General features: G+C 60.8%; 1 protein-coding gene across 3 annotated transcripts in view; it reads left to right on the forward strand.

The window, feature by feature from the left end:
• Positions 1-16400, forward strand: part of MLLT1 (MLLT1 super elongation complex subunit) — an 80299-nt gene extending 63899 nt beyond the window's left edge. For all 3 annotated transcript variants that reach the window (XM_064280403.1, XM_064280404.1, XM_064280402.1), the window contains 7 exons: positions 3181-3735; positions 8498-8585; positions 10178-10286; positions 12874-12973; positions 13332-13403; positions 13650-13721; positions 13811-16400. In XM_064280403.1, the coding sequence (XP_064136473.1) occupies positions 3181-3735; positions 8498-8585; positions 10178-10286; positions 12874-12973; positions 13332-13403; positions 13650-13721; positions 13811-13939 (1125 nt within the window). In that variant the 3' untranslated portion in view covers positions 13940-16400. The remainder of the gene's footprint in view (positions 1-3180; positions 3736-8497; positions 8586-10177; positions 10287-12873; positions 12974-13331; positions 13404-13649; positions 13722-13810) is intronic.
• The last annotated feature ends 672 nt before the right edge of the window (positions 16401-17072 follow it).

The following is a 17072-nucleotide window of genomic DNA, read 5'->3' on the forward strand; positions in this document are numbered from 1 at the left end:
TAGGGTGGGATTTTAACACCTTTACCCAGGTCGGATCCCCAGTCCAGTGTAAAGGGAGTTTCCCTGGGGTGTGGCCTGTACCACCTTTTATCTCTCAAGAGATGAAAAGGAAAGGGAAGTGAGCAGAGAGACGGGGGACCTTATACCACCAAGAAAGTAGTGCCGGGAGCAGAATGAGGCCTTTGGACCCGGGGTCCCTGTGCAGAGAAGCTCCTGTTCTGGAGGAAGATTGATGAGAAGGCTGATGGAGAGAGAAAGCCCTCTCTCGAAGCTGACACCCTGAATGTGGACTTTTATACAACTTTACTGTGAAGAAATAAATTTCCCTTTGTTGAAGCCATCCACTTGTAGTGTTTCTGTTATAGCAGCACTAGATGACTAAGAATTTGGTGCCAGGAGTGGGGTACTGCTCTAACAGATACATAAAATGTGAAAGCAGTTTTGAAACTGACTGGATAGAGTGGCAGCACCAGAGAGCCGGCAGCAGCAGAGAAATGGCAGTGGCAGAGAACCAGTAGCAGCAGAACCAGAAGACCAGTGCGAGGTGGCACTGGGGCCGACCCATTGGAGTGAGTGGAGCACCTGTGCGCAGCAGGCTTCCTGGCGGAGTGGGGTGCCTCCGGGCACTTATCGGTGGAGCTACAGAGCTTTGGAAAACTTGCCCCAGCAGGGCAGATATGGGCGTGAGGCTGGAGGAACTGAGAGGCCAAGAAACCACGAAGCAGAAGCCGAAGAGACAAGGAACACAAGAAGCTGGGCTGCCTCAGCCTCAAAAGGTGTGGGCTGGACCTCTGGGTTTCAAAGGGTGAAGCCACGGCCTCTGGTGTTTCTAAGGGCGGAGCCGCCACTCAGATGGACTAGGAGAATGGTGCACCTAAAGCCGAGGGAGCAGAGTTGCTGTCCCAGGGGGCCTGGAAGGTGGAGCGGAAGCCCAGGGCCGAGGGGCCTCCACTCAGAATCCAGAGAGTGTGGCCAGGACCTGGAGTCCGGAGGGCAGGGCCATTGTGTAAACGGTCTCAGAGAACAGAGGATTCTTTTCAAAGCCTTGAGGGCTAATGTACTGTGTTCCACTGACTCGCTCAGTGCCTGTTACGCCATCTTTCTCTCCAGTTTCTCCCATTTGTAATGGAAATGTCTAGCTGGTGCCTGTTCTGCAATTGTACCTTTGGAAGCAGATAGCTTGTCTTCTAGATTTCACAGACGAAGAGGAATTTTTGGATTTTAGACTTGGAGTTAAGACTTTTGCTATGATATGATGGGGTAAATATGTTTTGCATGTTGCAAGGATGTGATTTTTCCGGGGGGCCGAAGGGTGGAATGTCGTGGATTGAATTATGTCCCCCCCCAATATATGTGTCAACTTGGTTAGGCCATGATTCCCAGTATTGTGTGGTTGTTCTCCATTTTGTGATTCTAATTTTATGTTAAAGAGGGTTAGGGTGGGATTATAATGCCCTTACCCGGGTCACATCCCTGATCTAATGTAAAAGGAGTTTCTCTGGGGTGTGACCTGTACCACCTTTTATCTCTCAAGAGATAAAAAGGAAAGGGAAGTGAGCAGAGAGATGGGGGACCTTATACCACCAAGAAAGTAGTGCCGGGAGCAGAGCGAGTCCTTTGGGTACGCGGTCCCTGTGCAGAGAAGCTTCTATTCTGGGGGAAGATTGATGAGAAGGCCAACAGAGAGAGAAAGCCTTCCGTCAGAGCTGAGGGACTAAGTGGACTTTTAGCCTACTTTATTGTGAAGAAGTAAATTTCTCTTTGTTAAAGCCATCCACTTACGGTATTTCTGTTACAGCAGCACTAGATGACCAAGACATGTCCTTCTACTGCACGCTGTTTGTGGGAGTATCTGTGGCTGGACCCTCAGGCTCTGAGAGCAGGCGGCAGAGGGGCCCTGCCCTGGGGTCTCGGTGGCTGCCCTGTGGCGGCTCACACCCCTGTCCTGCCCCTCGACTCTGAAGGTTTGAGAACGTCTGCCTCCCTTCCTGAGGGGCTCTGGCCGGCTCAGTGGACCCCAGCCTGGCGCAGGCTACCGTCGTGCCTGGTTGCCTACGAGGCTCAGGGGAGCGTTACCTGAGAGACCCTGGGCCTGGCTGTGTACCTGGCCAGCCATTGCACTGTTCTGGGGAAGACAGAGTCACAGTAGCTGATGCCAGTGGACACCTGTCCCGCGCCCCTGAGGGCATGGGACTGAGTGTCAGTAGAGAAGAGGCCCAAAGTGGTGTCCGCTGTGGCTCCCTTCTGCAGGGATGCGGCTGCAGACAGATCCGCACAAGTACGTGGGGGAAAGCACCGTTGCTGCGTCTCAGCAGCCCCTTCGTGGACTACCTGGTGCCCACCAGGGCCACGTCCGTGGGGAGGTGGTCTTCCCCTCTATTGGAGGAAGCCCAGGTGCAGAGGGCTGGAGAGGGAGCTAGTGCCCCTCACCCTCACCGTGGACGCCTGCTGCCAGGCACAGCCTCCTGCACCCTGGAGCCGGCCTGCTCCCAGCCTCTCTCCCACCTCAGTCCAACAGAGCTTCGCAGATCCTGTCCAGACTCCACCTCCGCCCTCGGAATTTCCAGGTGGAGCCCCAGGGGTTGTATGGTTTTGAGAAAAGCCCCCAGGTGGCTTCAGTGGTGATCAATCAAGATGCTGTGTGTGCTTGTGGTCCTGGGCACTCAGTTGGCACTTGGTCAGTGCCAACTTCGTGAATCCTACGAGGGCCCTGAAGACGGGGCTGGGGGAGATAGAGAAGAGGGAGCTGGCCGGGCTCGTGGGAGGAAGGCCTGAGGTGGCTGGGCAGGTGCACGCAGGCAAATGCAGGACAGAGAGGTGGCTGGAGAGGAGGCGGAGCTGACCGCAGGGCCGTGCAGTGCCAACGGAGCTCGTGAGGCGCTGCAGGGTGCAGATCAGTGCGGCCCCTCATGCGCCTGACTTACGTGTGCTCTCCCTTCATCCCTCAGGGAAGGTCAGTTCAGTTCAGAGGGGACTCAGCCTGCAGTCGCCAGGACCTGCTGACCATCCCATAGTGTAGAGGCCCTATTTAAACTCTTACCTGCTCCTTACTTTTTTGCTCTAGCTGAGGCTGAACCAGGTGGATTATGCTTTGTAGGGGTCGGGGGAGGCGGAGCAGGGCGGCACACCACGCTGTCTTGACCATGTGTCCTCCCCACCCCCCACCCCTTGCCCTTGCAGGACGCCAACAAGGAGAGCAGCAAGACTTCCAAGCCACACAAGGTGACCAAGGAGCATCGCGAGCGGCCACGCAAGGACTCAGAGAGCAAGAGCACCTCCAAGGAGCCGGAGCGTGAGCCATCCAAGGCCTCCAAGGACACCACCCGAAAGCTGGGTGAGGGCCGGCCACCCAAGGAGGAGAAGGCACCACCGCCCAAGGCTGCCTTCAAGGAGCCCAAGATGGCCCTGAAGGAGACCAAGCTGGAGAGCCTGTCCCCCAAGGGGGGGCCCCCAGCCCCGCCCCCGCCCAAGTCTTCCAGCAAGCGGCCCGCTGCCACGGACTCGCCCAAGCCCAGTGCCAAAAAGCAGAAGAAGAGCAGCTCCAAGGGCCCCCGAAGTGCCCCTGGCACCTCACCCCGCACCTCGTCTTCCTCGCTTTCGGACAAAAAGCCAGCCAAGGACAAGAGCAGCAGCAAAGGGGAGAAGCTGAAGGCAGAGAGTGAGGCCAAGGAGGCCAAGAAGCCCGTGGAGGTGGAGGAGTCCAACTCAGAGGACGAGGCCTCCTTTCAGTCAGAGGTGAGCTGACCCTCCCCTGTCCCTGCCCCCACCCTCCTCCCTCCTCTACCTCCTCCCTCCTCCCCACCCTCCTCCCTCCTCTCCACTCTCCTCCCTCCTCCCCCTCTTCCCCACTCCTCCTTACTCTACCTCCTCCCACCGCTTCCCTCCTCTACCTCCTTCCCACACTTCTCTACCTTCTCCCCGCCCTCCTTTATCTTCTCCCCACCCTCCTCTACCTCCTCCCCCTGCCTTCTCCCGCCCTCCTCCACCTCTACCTCCTCCCCACCCTCCTCCCTCCTCTGCCTCCTTCCTGCCCTCCTCTACCTCATCCCTGCCCTCCTCCCGTCCTCTACCTTCTCCTAGTCCTCCTCCCCTCCTCTCTGTCCTCCTCTCCCTCTTCCCTGCCCTCCTCCTCACCTTCCTCCCCTCCTCTACCTCCTACCCCACCATCCTCCCTGTCCTATTCCCTTCTCTCCTCTCCCTCCTCATCCCATCTTCCTCCCACTCTCCTTCCCTCCCTCCTCCTCCTTGTCCCCCCTCCGCCCATAGGCATGGCAGTCCAGTGGGACAGCCTGTGGTGGAGTCCCTCTTCTCTCTTCTGGCTCTCAGCCTCGGGAAGCTGCTTAAACTGTTGTACTTGAGGAGGAGAGTGAGGTCTCAACCCAAACTCCAGGCTTTGAGTCCATCAGCTCCCAGTTCACACCTGCTCTTCGACTTGACACCTTCTGTCGTAGGGCAGGATGACAGTGCTTGCCTTGCGGGCATTCTGTTGAGATGGAAGTTAGTGCATTCGCCGTAAGGTGTGTCACGGTCCCAGTAAGCGTGATAGTCTAGGCCCTAGGTTCAGCCTCTTATTGGGCAGCCCCTGCCCCGTGGTCAAGAGATGGCCAGGGCCTTTGTGGCCACCTTGGTCAGGGAGGGCAGGTGACCGTGTCTACCCATTGCTGCTTCCCCTCCCATGCCCGGCTATCACCCCAGTTGCCGAGGGGGTGGTAGTGCCCTCACCCCTCCTGCCTTCCCACCCCTGCCACACGTGGTCTGTCTGTAGAATGCCGGAGGTCCTTCACCCTGGCGTTCTGAGCTCTGGCTGGCAGGCCGTGCTCTCGGGCATCACAACGAGGCTCCAGGCTCGCTCTGCAGCAGCGTGGCCACACACTCTCTGAAGACCACCTTGAACGTGGCTGAGCCCAGACTCGACTGTGCAGCCACACCCCCTGGGGGCCTATGATGGTTGTCTGTGAGCAGGGACCTTGGCATCACACTCAGAGAAAGGCTGCATGCGTGAGTGAGTGAGTGAGTCCTTCACGTCTGTCTCCAGGCCTGGCCCCGGGTGGCCTGGGGCAGTGTCCGGACCCTTCCTTTACCTCTGAGGGTGAGGCCAGCCTTGCTCAGGAAGGTCAGCCAGCAACTCTGCTGATTGAGCCTCGTCCAGAACCCAGTCCTGGGATGGGGGTGCTGGCTCCCCCTCGGACCTCCCAGGGGCCTTGCAGAGATGGCAGCGTCGGCTGCAGAGAAAGCTCCGGCTGTTGGTGACATCCGTCCCTAGCTGCATAGACACAGGTGGAGCTAGGTGGTGCTCAGCACTCCTCGCAGCCCCGCTTTCCTCAGACACAGGGACCTTGTGTCCCCCTGATCTCAGGAAGCCATCGCTGCAGCCTCTTGGCTGCCAGAGCTTCTTTGCCGACCTCAAGGCGCCTGCCTATGTGCACATATGCAGTGCCCACAGCCCTGGTCCTCCTTTCCACCAAGTTCCTGGCTCAGAGGACACTGCTGGGTAGAACCCGGTCCCACCCATCAGGCACTTCTGGTGCACCTCTGCCTGAGGCCAGGTGGGCTCGGCATGGGGAGAGCAAGGCTCTGAGACCCAGGCGTTTGTGTGGATCCTGGTGTGGTTGTCGGTGAATACCTGGGGGCATTTTGGGGGAAACTCCCCACACCTCGCCGCTCCAAGTGGGGTGGCTTTGGGGTGCCTGGTCCTGAAGCTGCCTTAGGGGCCATGGGTTTTCTTCCTGGCTGAAGAGGCACGGCCCATGCACAGAGAGACTCTCGTGAATGCTGTGCCTTAGCTGCTGCGGTCCACAAGGTGGGGAACCCGGACTGCAAGCAGGGTGGCTGGGGGTCTTGGAGGCTGCCTGGTGGCGACTCACAGGCGTTTCCCAACACTGGGAGTCAGTGAAGACAAGCTGTGGTAGAAGAGGCCACCTCTCGGGCTGCACTGTGGCAGCAGCTCCTCTCGGAGGTGGCCACTGGCGGCCACGCATCTGCTGCACCATGGGCACTCTGAGCACCAAGCGGCTTTGGGCGTGCCCCAGGGACTTTCGGGGGGCTTGCCAGCACACACCAGCTTCAGGCTTTCTTGGCCGAAACCAGTTCCCAACTCTTTCCCTGCCTCCTTGGATTTGTGTGGAAGGACAAGAAGCAAGTGCGTCTGAGAAGCTTTTTGGGAGCCACTTCCCGCCTTGTCGAGCTCGATGCCAGGACTCCGAGGGCCGGAGCCGGCCATTCTGCTCTGCCCGGGACCTGCTTCTTGGGATCACCTGGGGCCTCCTACATGCAGTTCGCTGTCTGTGCAGCCGTGCCTGTGAGCCCGCTCGCTGTCAGCAGCCCTTGGGGAGTGAGAGCACGTGAGGGGTGGGGCTGGGGGCCCAGGACTCCTCCCCTGAAGTGGGGGAGCTATCTCACCTGGCCCACCTGCCACCAGATGGGCACATGGCCTGGCCAGGACAGGCTCCTTCCCCAGCCCCAGGGTGAGCAGCCAAGCCAGTGCCTTCCCATGGTGCTGCAGGCCCCCCTGCCCCCACCCAGAGTCTGGCCTCCTTCTGGCCCTGCTGCGCTCTGTCCATCCCAGTAGTTCTGTCCAGGTTCTCCACCCAAGATCAGAGACAGGACTGGCATTGACGCCGTGTATGGGTGGCTGAGACACACATGCTTAGCAGAGACCAGCAAGGTAGCTCTCTACAGATGGAAAAGCTGAGGCTTAGAGCTGGGCATTGCCTCGGCCAGAGTGAGAAAGCCAGGGCTAGACCCAGGGCTTCAAACTGCTTTGTTCCAGTTTGACCTCCTGCTGAGAATTTATCTCTCTACCCTGGATATACTGAATCAGAATCAATGTTTTAATGAGACCCCCAAATGATTCTTGTGTATACACCAGAATCTTAGGAAAATGTAGACATACACATAAGAATCCGTAAGATTCCCAAATAGGGATTCCGTAACTGATTCGAAGTCCTGGTTAGAACACATCAGCGCTCGCACCTGTGTTTGCGCCGCCCCCAAATCAGGACTGGGGGTCAGCATGCAAGGGGAGTCATGGCGTGGTGCAGGGGACTGCGGTGCAGGGTAGGGGACCATGCCGTTCTGTGTGGCACTTCCCCAAGAATGTCCCCTCAGAGCAATGCAAGGCTTCTGCTAGATTTCCTGGAGAGGCCCTCAGGGAGCCCCATTTACAGCATGAAGGGGGGCGAGGAGGGCGTTGAGAGGGGCTGGTGTGGGCTGGAGGACCTGCCGTGGGCTGGGCTGGGCTGGGCCCGGCAAACCTCAGAGAAGAGACAGAGAAGACTCCTCCCCAGGGAGCTCTGTCTCTGCATCAGGGTCTGCATCTGGGTTGAATGAGGAGAGGCTTGTGCCTTCTTGGTCCCCTCTGCGGGTAGGGGGCTGCCCCAGAGACTGTGGAGGGGCTGAGGGGCCCTTAGGCACATACAGTCCTGAGTCGAGGGCAGAGGAGGGACCTTCTCGGCTTCCTTACACGCCCACATGGGGCCCCAGGCTGCTGGCTGCCTTCTCCCCCGGAGTCCAAAGTGCCCTGGCCAGTTCCACCAGCTGGGCTTGCCAAGCAAGAGCCGGGCCTATGAGGCTGGAGCCTCTAGGTGTCCCTGAGCACCTGGGGCAGTGCACACCATACACAGAACATGCATGCGTGCAGGCACACACACATCACGTGCGAGCATTCACATCAAGGCGTCTTACCTCCCTGTATCCTTCAGGCTGTCCAGTCACGTTTGTTTTGTCTTACTGCCCCCTGGTGGCTGGGCCAGGGCGGACAGCTGCAGGAAGAGGGGGTGAATGGGACTCCAGAGGCATGGTGGTGGTGGTGGAGGGCATTCAGGCTGGGGCTGGGTTGGGGGTCAGTTGCTTGGCCCAGAGTCTCTTCCAGCCACAGCCACACATGCCTCCCCTCAGCACCACGGGGACGGCTGGCAGATGACAGCAGCACACAGGCTGGGAGATGAGGTTTTGTCACCCCTGAGCTGCAGGACAGGGCAGTGGGAACACGAAGGCAAGAACGGGAAGGGTCTGCACGAGGAGCAACTCCTTCCACCCAGCCCCCTGTTACAGGTCTTTCTGCTGCCCCTGCAGCTGCTACAGCCCACATCAGCCAGCTCAGATGCTCTTTGGGGGAAGGCCGGGTACCCAAACGTGATGAGCCACCTCCCTCCAGAGCTTTCTGTGCCTCCTTGACCTGTGGCCTCAGCAGATAGGAGACTGGAGTCTGGAACTTCTGATCCCACTGGGGGCTGAGTAAGGGGATTGTGTCTGGAATGCGCACTGGCAGTGTGCTGGGGCTGGAGGGGGTGACCAGCTAGTGGCCCCAGCCCGAACTGCTCGGGACAGGTCCACCAGGCCCCCTTTGCCTGCACGACTTCCTGTTTGCCTCAGGCAAGAGGTCCTGCGTCTCTGCGACCCTCAGGGTAGGGCGTTTTGGCACCCTTCCTTTGCTGAGACCTGAAAGATTCTCTTCTTCCTCTCCCCGTCCTGCCCCCTTGCCCCGCTCGGGGAGAAGTCGGCCCAGTCGAGCCCTTCCAGCTCCAGCTCCAGTGCAGACTCCAGCTCTGACTCGGATTTTGAGCCTTCCCAGAACCACAGTCAAGGTAGGTGCCATGGGAGGGGTGGGTGAGAGCAGCAGGGGGAATCCTGTGGGTGGGGCCTCTTGGGAGCCAGCCAGGTGGGGGCTGGGAATGACCTCCAGAGTGAGCTTGTTCCCTGTGGAGGTTCAGCCGTAAATGCAGCACCGGTGTCTGGAAGCTGCTGCTGCCCATGCCATAGCTCAGTGCCAGCTCACCGGGGGCCACGGGGGCCTGCGGATGTGCTGGGCAGAACCTGAGCCCGCAGCTCTTTCAGTGTACGGGGCTAGCCCCGACTGCCTCTGAAGGCCCCCCCGGCAGGTGTGCCGTGGCTCGGGGGAGACTGTGCTTAAAGTAGCGACAGGTCACCAGACTGCTGCTGCCAAGTTTGGGCATGCTGTCCTTCTGGTGGCCTCTGGGGTCTGCCTCCCCCTAACCCTCCCCACCGCACCCCCATCCTCTGTGTGGCAGGGCCTCAGGCTGTGCTGATGAGATGCTGGCATCTGTGGGTGGGTGCAGACGGTAGCCACCTCTGGTCTGGGCCCCACCGCTTGCCAGGAGCCCCCTTCTGCGGTGGCTCCCAGTGGAGGCTCATTGGTCACTGTCAGGCACCTCTGCAGCACCTTCTCCTCTGCCCACGGCCTGGCCAGCCAGCACCCAGCTCTGGGCTTGGGGCAGGAATGCCCTGCTGGGGATCTGGACTTGGCTGCAGCTTGGCTGGCCACCAGCCTCTGCATCCTGGCTTCTCCCTGCAGGCAGCGGGGTCTCAGCCTGCCCCAGAGTGGTGAGGGGACATGCTCAGGTGACCGTGGGGGCCTTCGAGGACCCCTGTAGACCAGAAGCATTTCCCAGGGTTGGAATGAGTCTTCTCCCCCACAGCCTGGAATCCTTTTGGGGGAGTGGGCGAGGGGTGTGCCTGGGGGGAGGCCTGGGATTGAGCTGCGCAGCCGCCGAGGGGGCTGGGGGATGGGATGTAGGAAGCCCACACGCCTTCTAAGTGCGCTTATCTGGGAAGGGAGGGAGGGGGAACCTGGTAGAGCGGGATCATGTGACCAAGGTAATTGAGGGCTTTGTGTCCCTCTGTTGCCTTGGTAACGGGAATATAAACCAAGATGCCGTCGGTAGGGGACTGGAACTGTGAGCCTCTGGAGAAAGGGGAGGACGGTGGGCCGAGAGCCGCGGAGGGCACCATGGCGGGAGGGGGTGGGCGGGCGTGAGTAGCGGGTACAGGCTGGGTAGAGGAGCTCTGTCCCGGCCGCCACTGCCCTTAGCCCAGGGGAGGCCCCCACCCCGGGCAGAGCATCAGCACCAGCTCTGTCCTACCCATCACGCTGAGGGCCACCCACCTGGGCACCAAGAGCAGAGGAGGGCCCCCTCACCGCCAGGATGGAGGCGCCCTGCAGCCCTGCTGCAGGCCCGCGCCCTGAGGCTGGGGAGCAGGGTCAGGAAGGTAGGGGCTGGAGGGGCCTGTGCCTAGAAAGGGTGTGGCATGGGGGAGGGGAGACACAGGCCACTGGTGAGCGGGTTGTGTGTGGGTTCAGGGTCCCTGGTGTCACAAGACCCCACGTGGCCCTGCAGAGCCTCACCGTCCTCCCCTCCTCCTGTCCAACTTGCCTCAGGCCCCCTGCGCTCCATGGTGGAGGACCTGCAGTCCGAAGAGTCCGACGAGGAAGACTCCTCGTCGGGGGAGGAGGCCACCGTCAAGACGAACCCGGGGCGGGACTCCAGGTGACTGGGCCCCTGGCAGGTGGGAAGGTGGCGGTCAAGGGCCACTGTCTGGTTTACTGTGACGGTGGGGGGCACTCAACTCGAGGGCCTGGAATGCGATGTCACAGCCGGGGCAGGCGCCCGGGTCTCAGCCAGCCAGAGGCCGTGCCAGAATTGCGGGGTCCCCAGGAGAATGGAGCGGGGTGAGGCTGGAGGGATGGGGCGTCTATGCTGCTGGATGTCGTCGGGTCCCAAGCGGCCTCTCTGCCCAGGCTGGGTGTCAGGGGCCTGTGGATGTGTGCCATCCATGGCAGGCCCTCTTCAGCTTTCCCACGCTAGGGGCCTTCAGGGAGATGTGGGGATGTTTAGAGCAGTCACAGTTGTCATTGGAGGAGGTGTGAGCGGCAGGCAGGACCCCGCAGCAGCCAGAGGGCTGGTCCTGGTGTGAGGTGCATGAGGGCAGGAGGGCTCTGCCGCTCTCAGCCATGGGCGGGATGCGTGGGGATGGGGCCAGGACCACCACTGAAAGCCCTGCCTGCCCTGCAACAGCCTTGCCTGGGGAGCATCCCTCAGCCCTGCCCTATGTCCCGGGCTCTTCAGTGCAGTCCCCCACCCCCCCCACCACTGCCATCCAGCCCCAGGCCCATGGCGGTCCAGGTGGGAGGGTCCCCGATGGAGGGTGAACGGCCAGCTGGGAGAGACACGGCCAGCTGGGAGAGACACGACTGAGGTTGGGGCATGGGAGGGCTTGGTGCTGGAAGGTTACTCACTGACCCTGCCTTCCTGGGAGCTGCAAGCTGTGAGAGGCTCCGTAAACCGGTTCCCAAGTGTTAGCAGGTCCCCATCCCCCGTTCCCCCAGCACACATTGCTGAGCGAGGCGGGCAGCTGGAGGCAGGCCTCGCGGTGCAGGGCAGGGCCCATCAGAGCTCGCCGGCTCCATTGATGTGGAAGCACTCAGTGTCAATTCTTCTGGATGCTGTGAGAAGCCAGAGTGGGTGGGGCAGGCGCAGCCCAGCACTCTAGGGGCTCACAGAGCCGGGAAGCCCTGGGGGTCTGTGTCCACGTGGGAGCTGGTGGGACAGAGTGCTGTGGGCCAGGATGGCTGAGGAGGCGTGCTCCCAACGTTTAGCATCCCCATCCTGGCCTGTTCTGGGGGGTGGAGGGGGTGAGGGCAGTGGTGCTGCAGCCCAGCCGGGCAGCCCTGGGCTATGGGAGCATCACACGGGCTGCCTTGTGCTGGCCTCTGTGGGGGTGGCTCGTGGCAAGGGAAGGGGGGACCGAGCTCTCAGGCCCCAAAGAGAGTAGGGGGCAGGCCCTGAAGCTGACAGTTCAACGTGGGAGAAGTTTATCCAGGGAGAATGATAACACCTTGGCAATGGGGAGGGAAAAGACGCCATTGGGGGCCAGGGCTATCTGCACTGCCACACACTGTGTCAGCCCAGGCAGGCACAGCCCAGTGGGACTGCGGCTGCACCTCAGGGCCTTTTTGCCTTGAAGGTCACAGTGAAACTCCCCTGGAATAGGAAGAACAGGCAGGCAGGACTCCCCAAGTACAGGTGTGTTGTAAGGTGACAGCTGTCAGGCTCACTGGTACTGGGTCAGGCCCAGCTGTCCACAGGGACCCCAGGCACAGGCTCTGCCTTGAGGGTCTGCTTGCCCCAGCGAACAGTGGGGCAGGCAGGTGCTGCAGGACAATGCTGGGGGCGGGGGAGGCCACCTCCCCTCCTTGCTGCGCACCAGGAGGTTCTGGATAAAGTAAGAGAAATGGGCCAGCACCTGTTATCCAGACCGAGGTCGGGAGAGGAGGTGTGGCTGCAAGGAGGGCTCAGGCTCAGGCGAGGGAGGGTGTCTGGCCTCCCCCTCTGCCGGTAACCGCTGACGTCAGATGCTGTGAGCTGGGCCCTCCTGGGGCACCTTCTTGTGTCCTCGTGGGGATGGGGGAGACTGAGGCTGAGAGGATAGGGACCTGCCCAGGGTCTGACCCTCAGAGGAGGTAGACATGGCCACCAAGAACACGCAGAGTTGACAGGGCTCCTGTTGGTCCTGGGGGTGTTGTCAGGGCTTCATGTCACAGCGGGCCCCAAGGCTGAGCTGGTGGGGGCAGGCAGACCCGGTAGGGGCGGGCAGGCCGGGCAGGGGGTGGAGCAAGCCGCCTGAGGGCAGTCAGTGGGGCAGAGCAGGTGGCGGGGTGGAGCAGGCGGGCAGAGTAGGCTGTCCCAAAGCTGAGAGCTAGTAGGGAGAGCAGGGGGTAGCAGGGAGTGGAGCAGGCCAGCTCCAGGGCTGAGGATGGGGGGCAGGGCAGGCCGGGTGGGGGCGGGGCAGGCAGCTTCCCGAGCCCCTTGGAGTTCGTGCTCAATGTGCTTCAGCCCTTTCTCCCTTGGAGGCCAGGCACCTTCTGCCCTTTTTTTTTTTTTCTTTTTAACCTTAGTTGTAGCTGGCTAGAACATCTCCAGAAGATGGGGGTCACCTCTTAGGATGGGGAGCCAAGCACTTGGCAGCCACAGACCCAGATGTGGTTCCCTGGGGCCTGCGGGGTGGGTAGGCAGAGGAGCCTGAGGTGGGTGTGTGCAGGCCGGGGAGTCTTGACATTCTGTGTCTTGTGTCCAGGCTGAGCTTCAGTGACAGCGAGAGCGACAACAGTGCTGACTCTTGCCTGCCCAGCCGCGAGCCCCCACCCCCCCAGAAGCCACCCCCACCCAACAGCAAGGTGAGCCCAGGGCTCTTTGTGTGCGCAGGGAGGGCAGGTCAGGGGCCCCTGTCGGGGGGAGGCCTGCAGGGCAGTCGTCTCGTCTCCCCTGATAACGTTGGGGTGCAGGACTGGAGGGTTAGGTGCTGGTGCCCAGCCTGGGCCTGAGTTCTCTTGAGGGGCCCAGTTCCTAGCTGGGGGAGATGGGTTTGTTCTAGGATGTTCCAGTCGGGCCAGAGAAGGGAGGTGCCTCTTTCTCCATGTGCAGCCTGGCCCAGGGGGCTCAGGAGGCTTCTCAACAGGGTCTCAGCATAGTCCTGGGGGGTCTAGAACTTGGGGGCCAGACAGGTGCTCAGGAGTCCTGGGGTTTGCCCTTCAGGCATCAGGCCGGAGGAGCCCTGAGTCCTGCAGCAAACCTGAGAAGATCCTCAAGAAGGGCACCTACGACAAGGTACTGGGCAGTGTGGGGATCGAAATGGGGAGGCGGGAACCCCTGAGGCCCCCAGACCCTCACGTGGGGGTTGCCCTCCCTCCCCTGAGAACCCCAGGCTCCCTCTGACCTGGTGCCCTTCACCCTGTGCGAGAACGGGCTGGAGCACCTGTGGGGAAGTGACCAGAGGTGGTGGGGTGGGCCTGGGTGGTGGGGGCTGGCTGGAAGCGGAGGGGGTGAGCTGCTACTGACGTCATCCACCTGCAGGCCTACACAGACGAGCTGGTGGAGCTACACCGGAGGCTGATGGCCCTGCGGGAGCGCAACGTGCTGCAGCAGGTATGAGGGCCGCACCCCGGGGGCCATCCGAGGAGCTCTGGGTGCCCCCTTCCCCGGCTTCCAGCCCTGACTCAGTGCCCGCCTTCCAGATCGTGAACCTGATTGAGGAGACTGGCCACTTCAACGTCACCAACACCACCTTTGACTTTGACCTCTTCTCCCTGGATGAGACTACCGTGCGTAAGCTGCAGAGCTACCTGGAGGCTGTGGCCACATGACCCCGGGCCGGAGGCCGGGCCTGCGTCCCCGGGGCCCCGGGAGCCCGCGCCGGGGCCCCGCCTTCCTTCCTGTCTCTCCACTCACCTGCCTGCAGCGCTGCCTTAGCGACCGCCCTGTCTTCGGCCCACACCGCCAGCTGCACTTTCCTCGGCGGCATCCGGCCCGCCCTCCCCGCATTCTCCTCGGGGGGCCCTGGGGCCGAGGGGGGCCTGGCTGACGCAGCTGCCCCTGGCCACCCTCATGCACTCACCTAGGCCTCCCCCCAAGAGGGGTTGGCATTGAAGATGGTGCCGGGCCGCGCGTGGTGGCAGAGTGGAAGAGATGTGTCCAGTTGTGGGCTCCTGGCCCAATGTTGGGACCCGCCCCCAGGGTAGTGGCCTGTCCCCCAGCTCCCTGGCGGGGTATGTGGGCGGTAACCGCCAGGCATCCTGACAGCTGACAGCACGCCCACACCAGGAGGGCCGAAGGCTCCCTGGAGGCACCACCTCGGTTTCCTGGTGAGCCTGAAGTTGCCGCCCTCTTGTGCCGGCCTCTGGGCTGAGCTGTACAGCCCTATATATATTATATATATGTACACGCCCTGGTGTCTGACGGGCGGGTGTGTGTCTCCGTGGCAGCAGTGGACCTGGGGGGTGGGGGGTGGACAAAGTTGGACGTGTAGGTTAAGGTGTCTCTACTGGTCTTGTCGCGATGGAGCGGGCCTCTGAAGCACTCGAGTCTGCGGCCCCCAGGCCACCTCACCCAGGAGTGGCCTCCGGTCACCGTTCCAAGGACGTCTCTTCCGCCCTGGGCGGCCAGTGAACACTAAAAATGAGGTGCTCGTCCTCAGGAGCTTGTCTGGCTCGCTGCTGCCGGCGCCTAGTCAAACTAGCGCCAGGCTCTGGGGACAGACCTTCGGATCCCCAGCCAGCAGCGAGGCTGCCGGTGTTGGCACCTGGGGCTCGCGTGCCTCCTCCTTCTCTTCTTCTTGTTAATTAAGTCTTTGAACTTTAAGACAATGAGCTTTTGCCAAATAAGACAGGAAATTCTGTGGAGTTTTTCGAGGAGCCCCCAGACTCAGCTAGTCCTGTGTGTAGCCTGGCGGCAGGGTGCGGCTTAGCAGCCAGGCTGGCCCTCTCCAGGCACACCTCCCCCTGTGCTTCGGACCAGCTGAGCAGGACTGGGATCCTCCCTCTGCCTCCCTCCTGTAAGGGAGTCTGCCTCCTTGTTCCCATTCTTCTGGCCTGTTTGAGGAGGGGAGAGAGGAGGCCTGGGGCCAGAGGTGGGTGCCGCTTCTCTCCAGCCCTGTATCTCATGGCCCCTCCACCAGGTTAGGAGTTCAGGCATGGGGGGCTCCAGGCTTTCCTCCTGTGTTTCCACGTCTCTGATCTGATTCTCTCCACCGGAAGACTCTGAACACTCCCTGTGGGTGAGCCTTGCCCCCAGGGTGCCCAGACTCCAGTCCCTAGGTTAACTCCCAGCATCTAGTTCCAAGAACTTCCAGAGGAAACAAGGACTCCCACTGTCCTGTTCCAAGAACTTCCAGAGATAACAAGGACTGCCACTGTCCCTCTGTTTTCCTCCCGACCCCACAGCCCTAGGATATCGGGAAGAGGGCAGGTTCCTGCGGCCCCCACTCCTCCCCACAGGCCAGCAATACTCCGGAGTGGGGTGCCTTTCTTTTCTGAAAACCCTCTAAGACTTTGGACAGACGCGCTGACCAGGACGTAGTCTTCCAGAAGGCAGAAGCTGCTCAGCCATCTGCGCCAAGAGGCGGGCAGATGGCTGCGGGCAGGAGCCCCGGCCCAAGGCCTGGTCTTCACACAGTGTCCTGGGAAGGGCCGTCGCAATCCTGAGCTCCATGCAGTGACCCTCTGCTCCGGGCTGCCCGCCCCCATGAGCAGCCACCGGAGGGCGTTCTCACCCGCCTGTCCCAGGGCCTTGGGAAGCACCAGCCCGTTTCTCAGTTACCTCCTTGGCCGGAAGGCCCCCACCGCCATCCTCCGGAGCAGCTCTGTGACCATCTGATGGACGGCCAGCCTGCCGGGCCCACCTGTGGCATTCCCAGCTGCTCCCACCCCACCCCGGCTGCCCAACAGTTGGGCCCACGAGGGCTCCGGGGACACTCGCATAGGAAGGGGCCTGGCACTTTGTGATTGCTGAGTGTTTCGTGTTAAGCCTCCTGTACCCAGTGCAAATCCCTGTGTTTTGCTCTCTCCCGAACAAATGTAAACCGACGTCTGAAAGCAGAAGGTATCGAATACCTTCCTCACCCATAAGGGTTTTCACGAAGAATGTGTCTCAGTAGGAACTAGGATGTCCTTTGGCCAGAGACCAACTCCTGGATAAAAGGAATAAGGAGAATTGTGTTTGTATTGTCACAGGATTGTTTCAGTCCTGAATTTTAAACTTTTTGTTAAATTGTGAAATTATGGAGGAGTTTTATAGAAAACATTGAAATAAAGTTAAATGGAAAAGCCAGCCCTGTAGTCTTGTTTGTCTGCTTGGTTCCTCTTGTGTGGAGGTGGTGGGCAGAGCCACCCAGTGGCATTTGGGCCGCTTGACCCCTCTCCCTGTCCAGTGCTTTTCAGATCAATGGCCAGGAGAGAAGGCTGGGGACCAAGCCTGTTGGAACTATAGGGGCAGGGATGGGCGCCGTGGCCAAGGTTGGCATCCTAGAGGAAAAGAGATGGTGCCACCAGAAATCCGAGAGGAGCGAGAAGGCAGAGAATTCAGTCCAGGGTCCTGCTTTTAATGTGTGCTCTTTCCTTGGAAGCAGGCAGCATGGTTTGGGTCAAAAAGCAAACCTGATTTCACAAGATGGGTGGGTGGGGGATGGATGGATAGGTGGGTGAGTGAACAATGGGTGGGTGGCTGGATTGGTGGTGGGTGGATGGATGGGTGGGTGGAGGGACAGGATGGGTGGATAGATGGATAAATGGGTGGGTGATGGAAGAAAAATCTGGGTAAGGACAACCTTCCCCAGATGCCAGAGTGACCGTGCCAGGTGTCAGTGGTGGGATTTTGCTGTGGACTCGGCGGGAGAGCTGAGCGAACCCGAGGAGACCGTGTGAGCAGGTCTCTGCTCCACGGGCTCTGGCGCTGCCCACAGGGCCAGGCATCCCGTGGTAAACGTGCAGGCCAGTACCCTGT

The sequence above is a fragment of the Loxodonta africana genome, chromosome 3 (genome assembly GCF_030014295.1).
Source record: "Loxodonta africana isolate mLoxAfr1 chromosome 3, mLoxAfr1.hap2, whole genome shotgun sequence".
Taxonomy (NCBI): domain Eukaryota; kingdom Metazoa; phylum Chordata; class Mammalia; order Proboscidea; family Elephantidae; genus Loxodonta; species Loxodonta africana.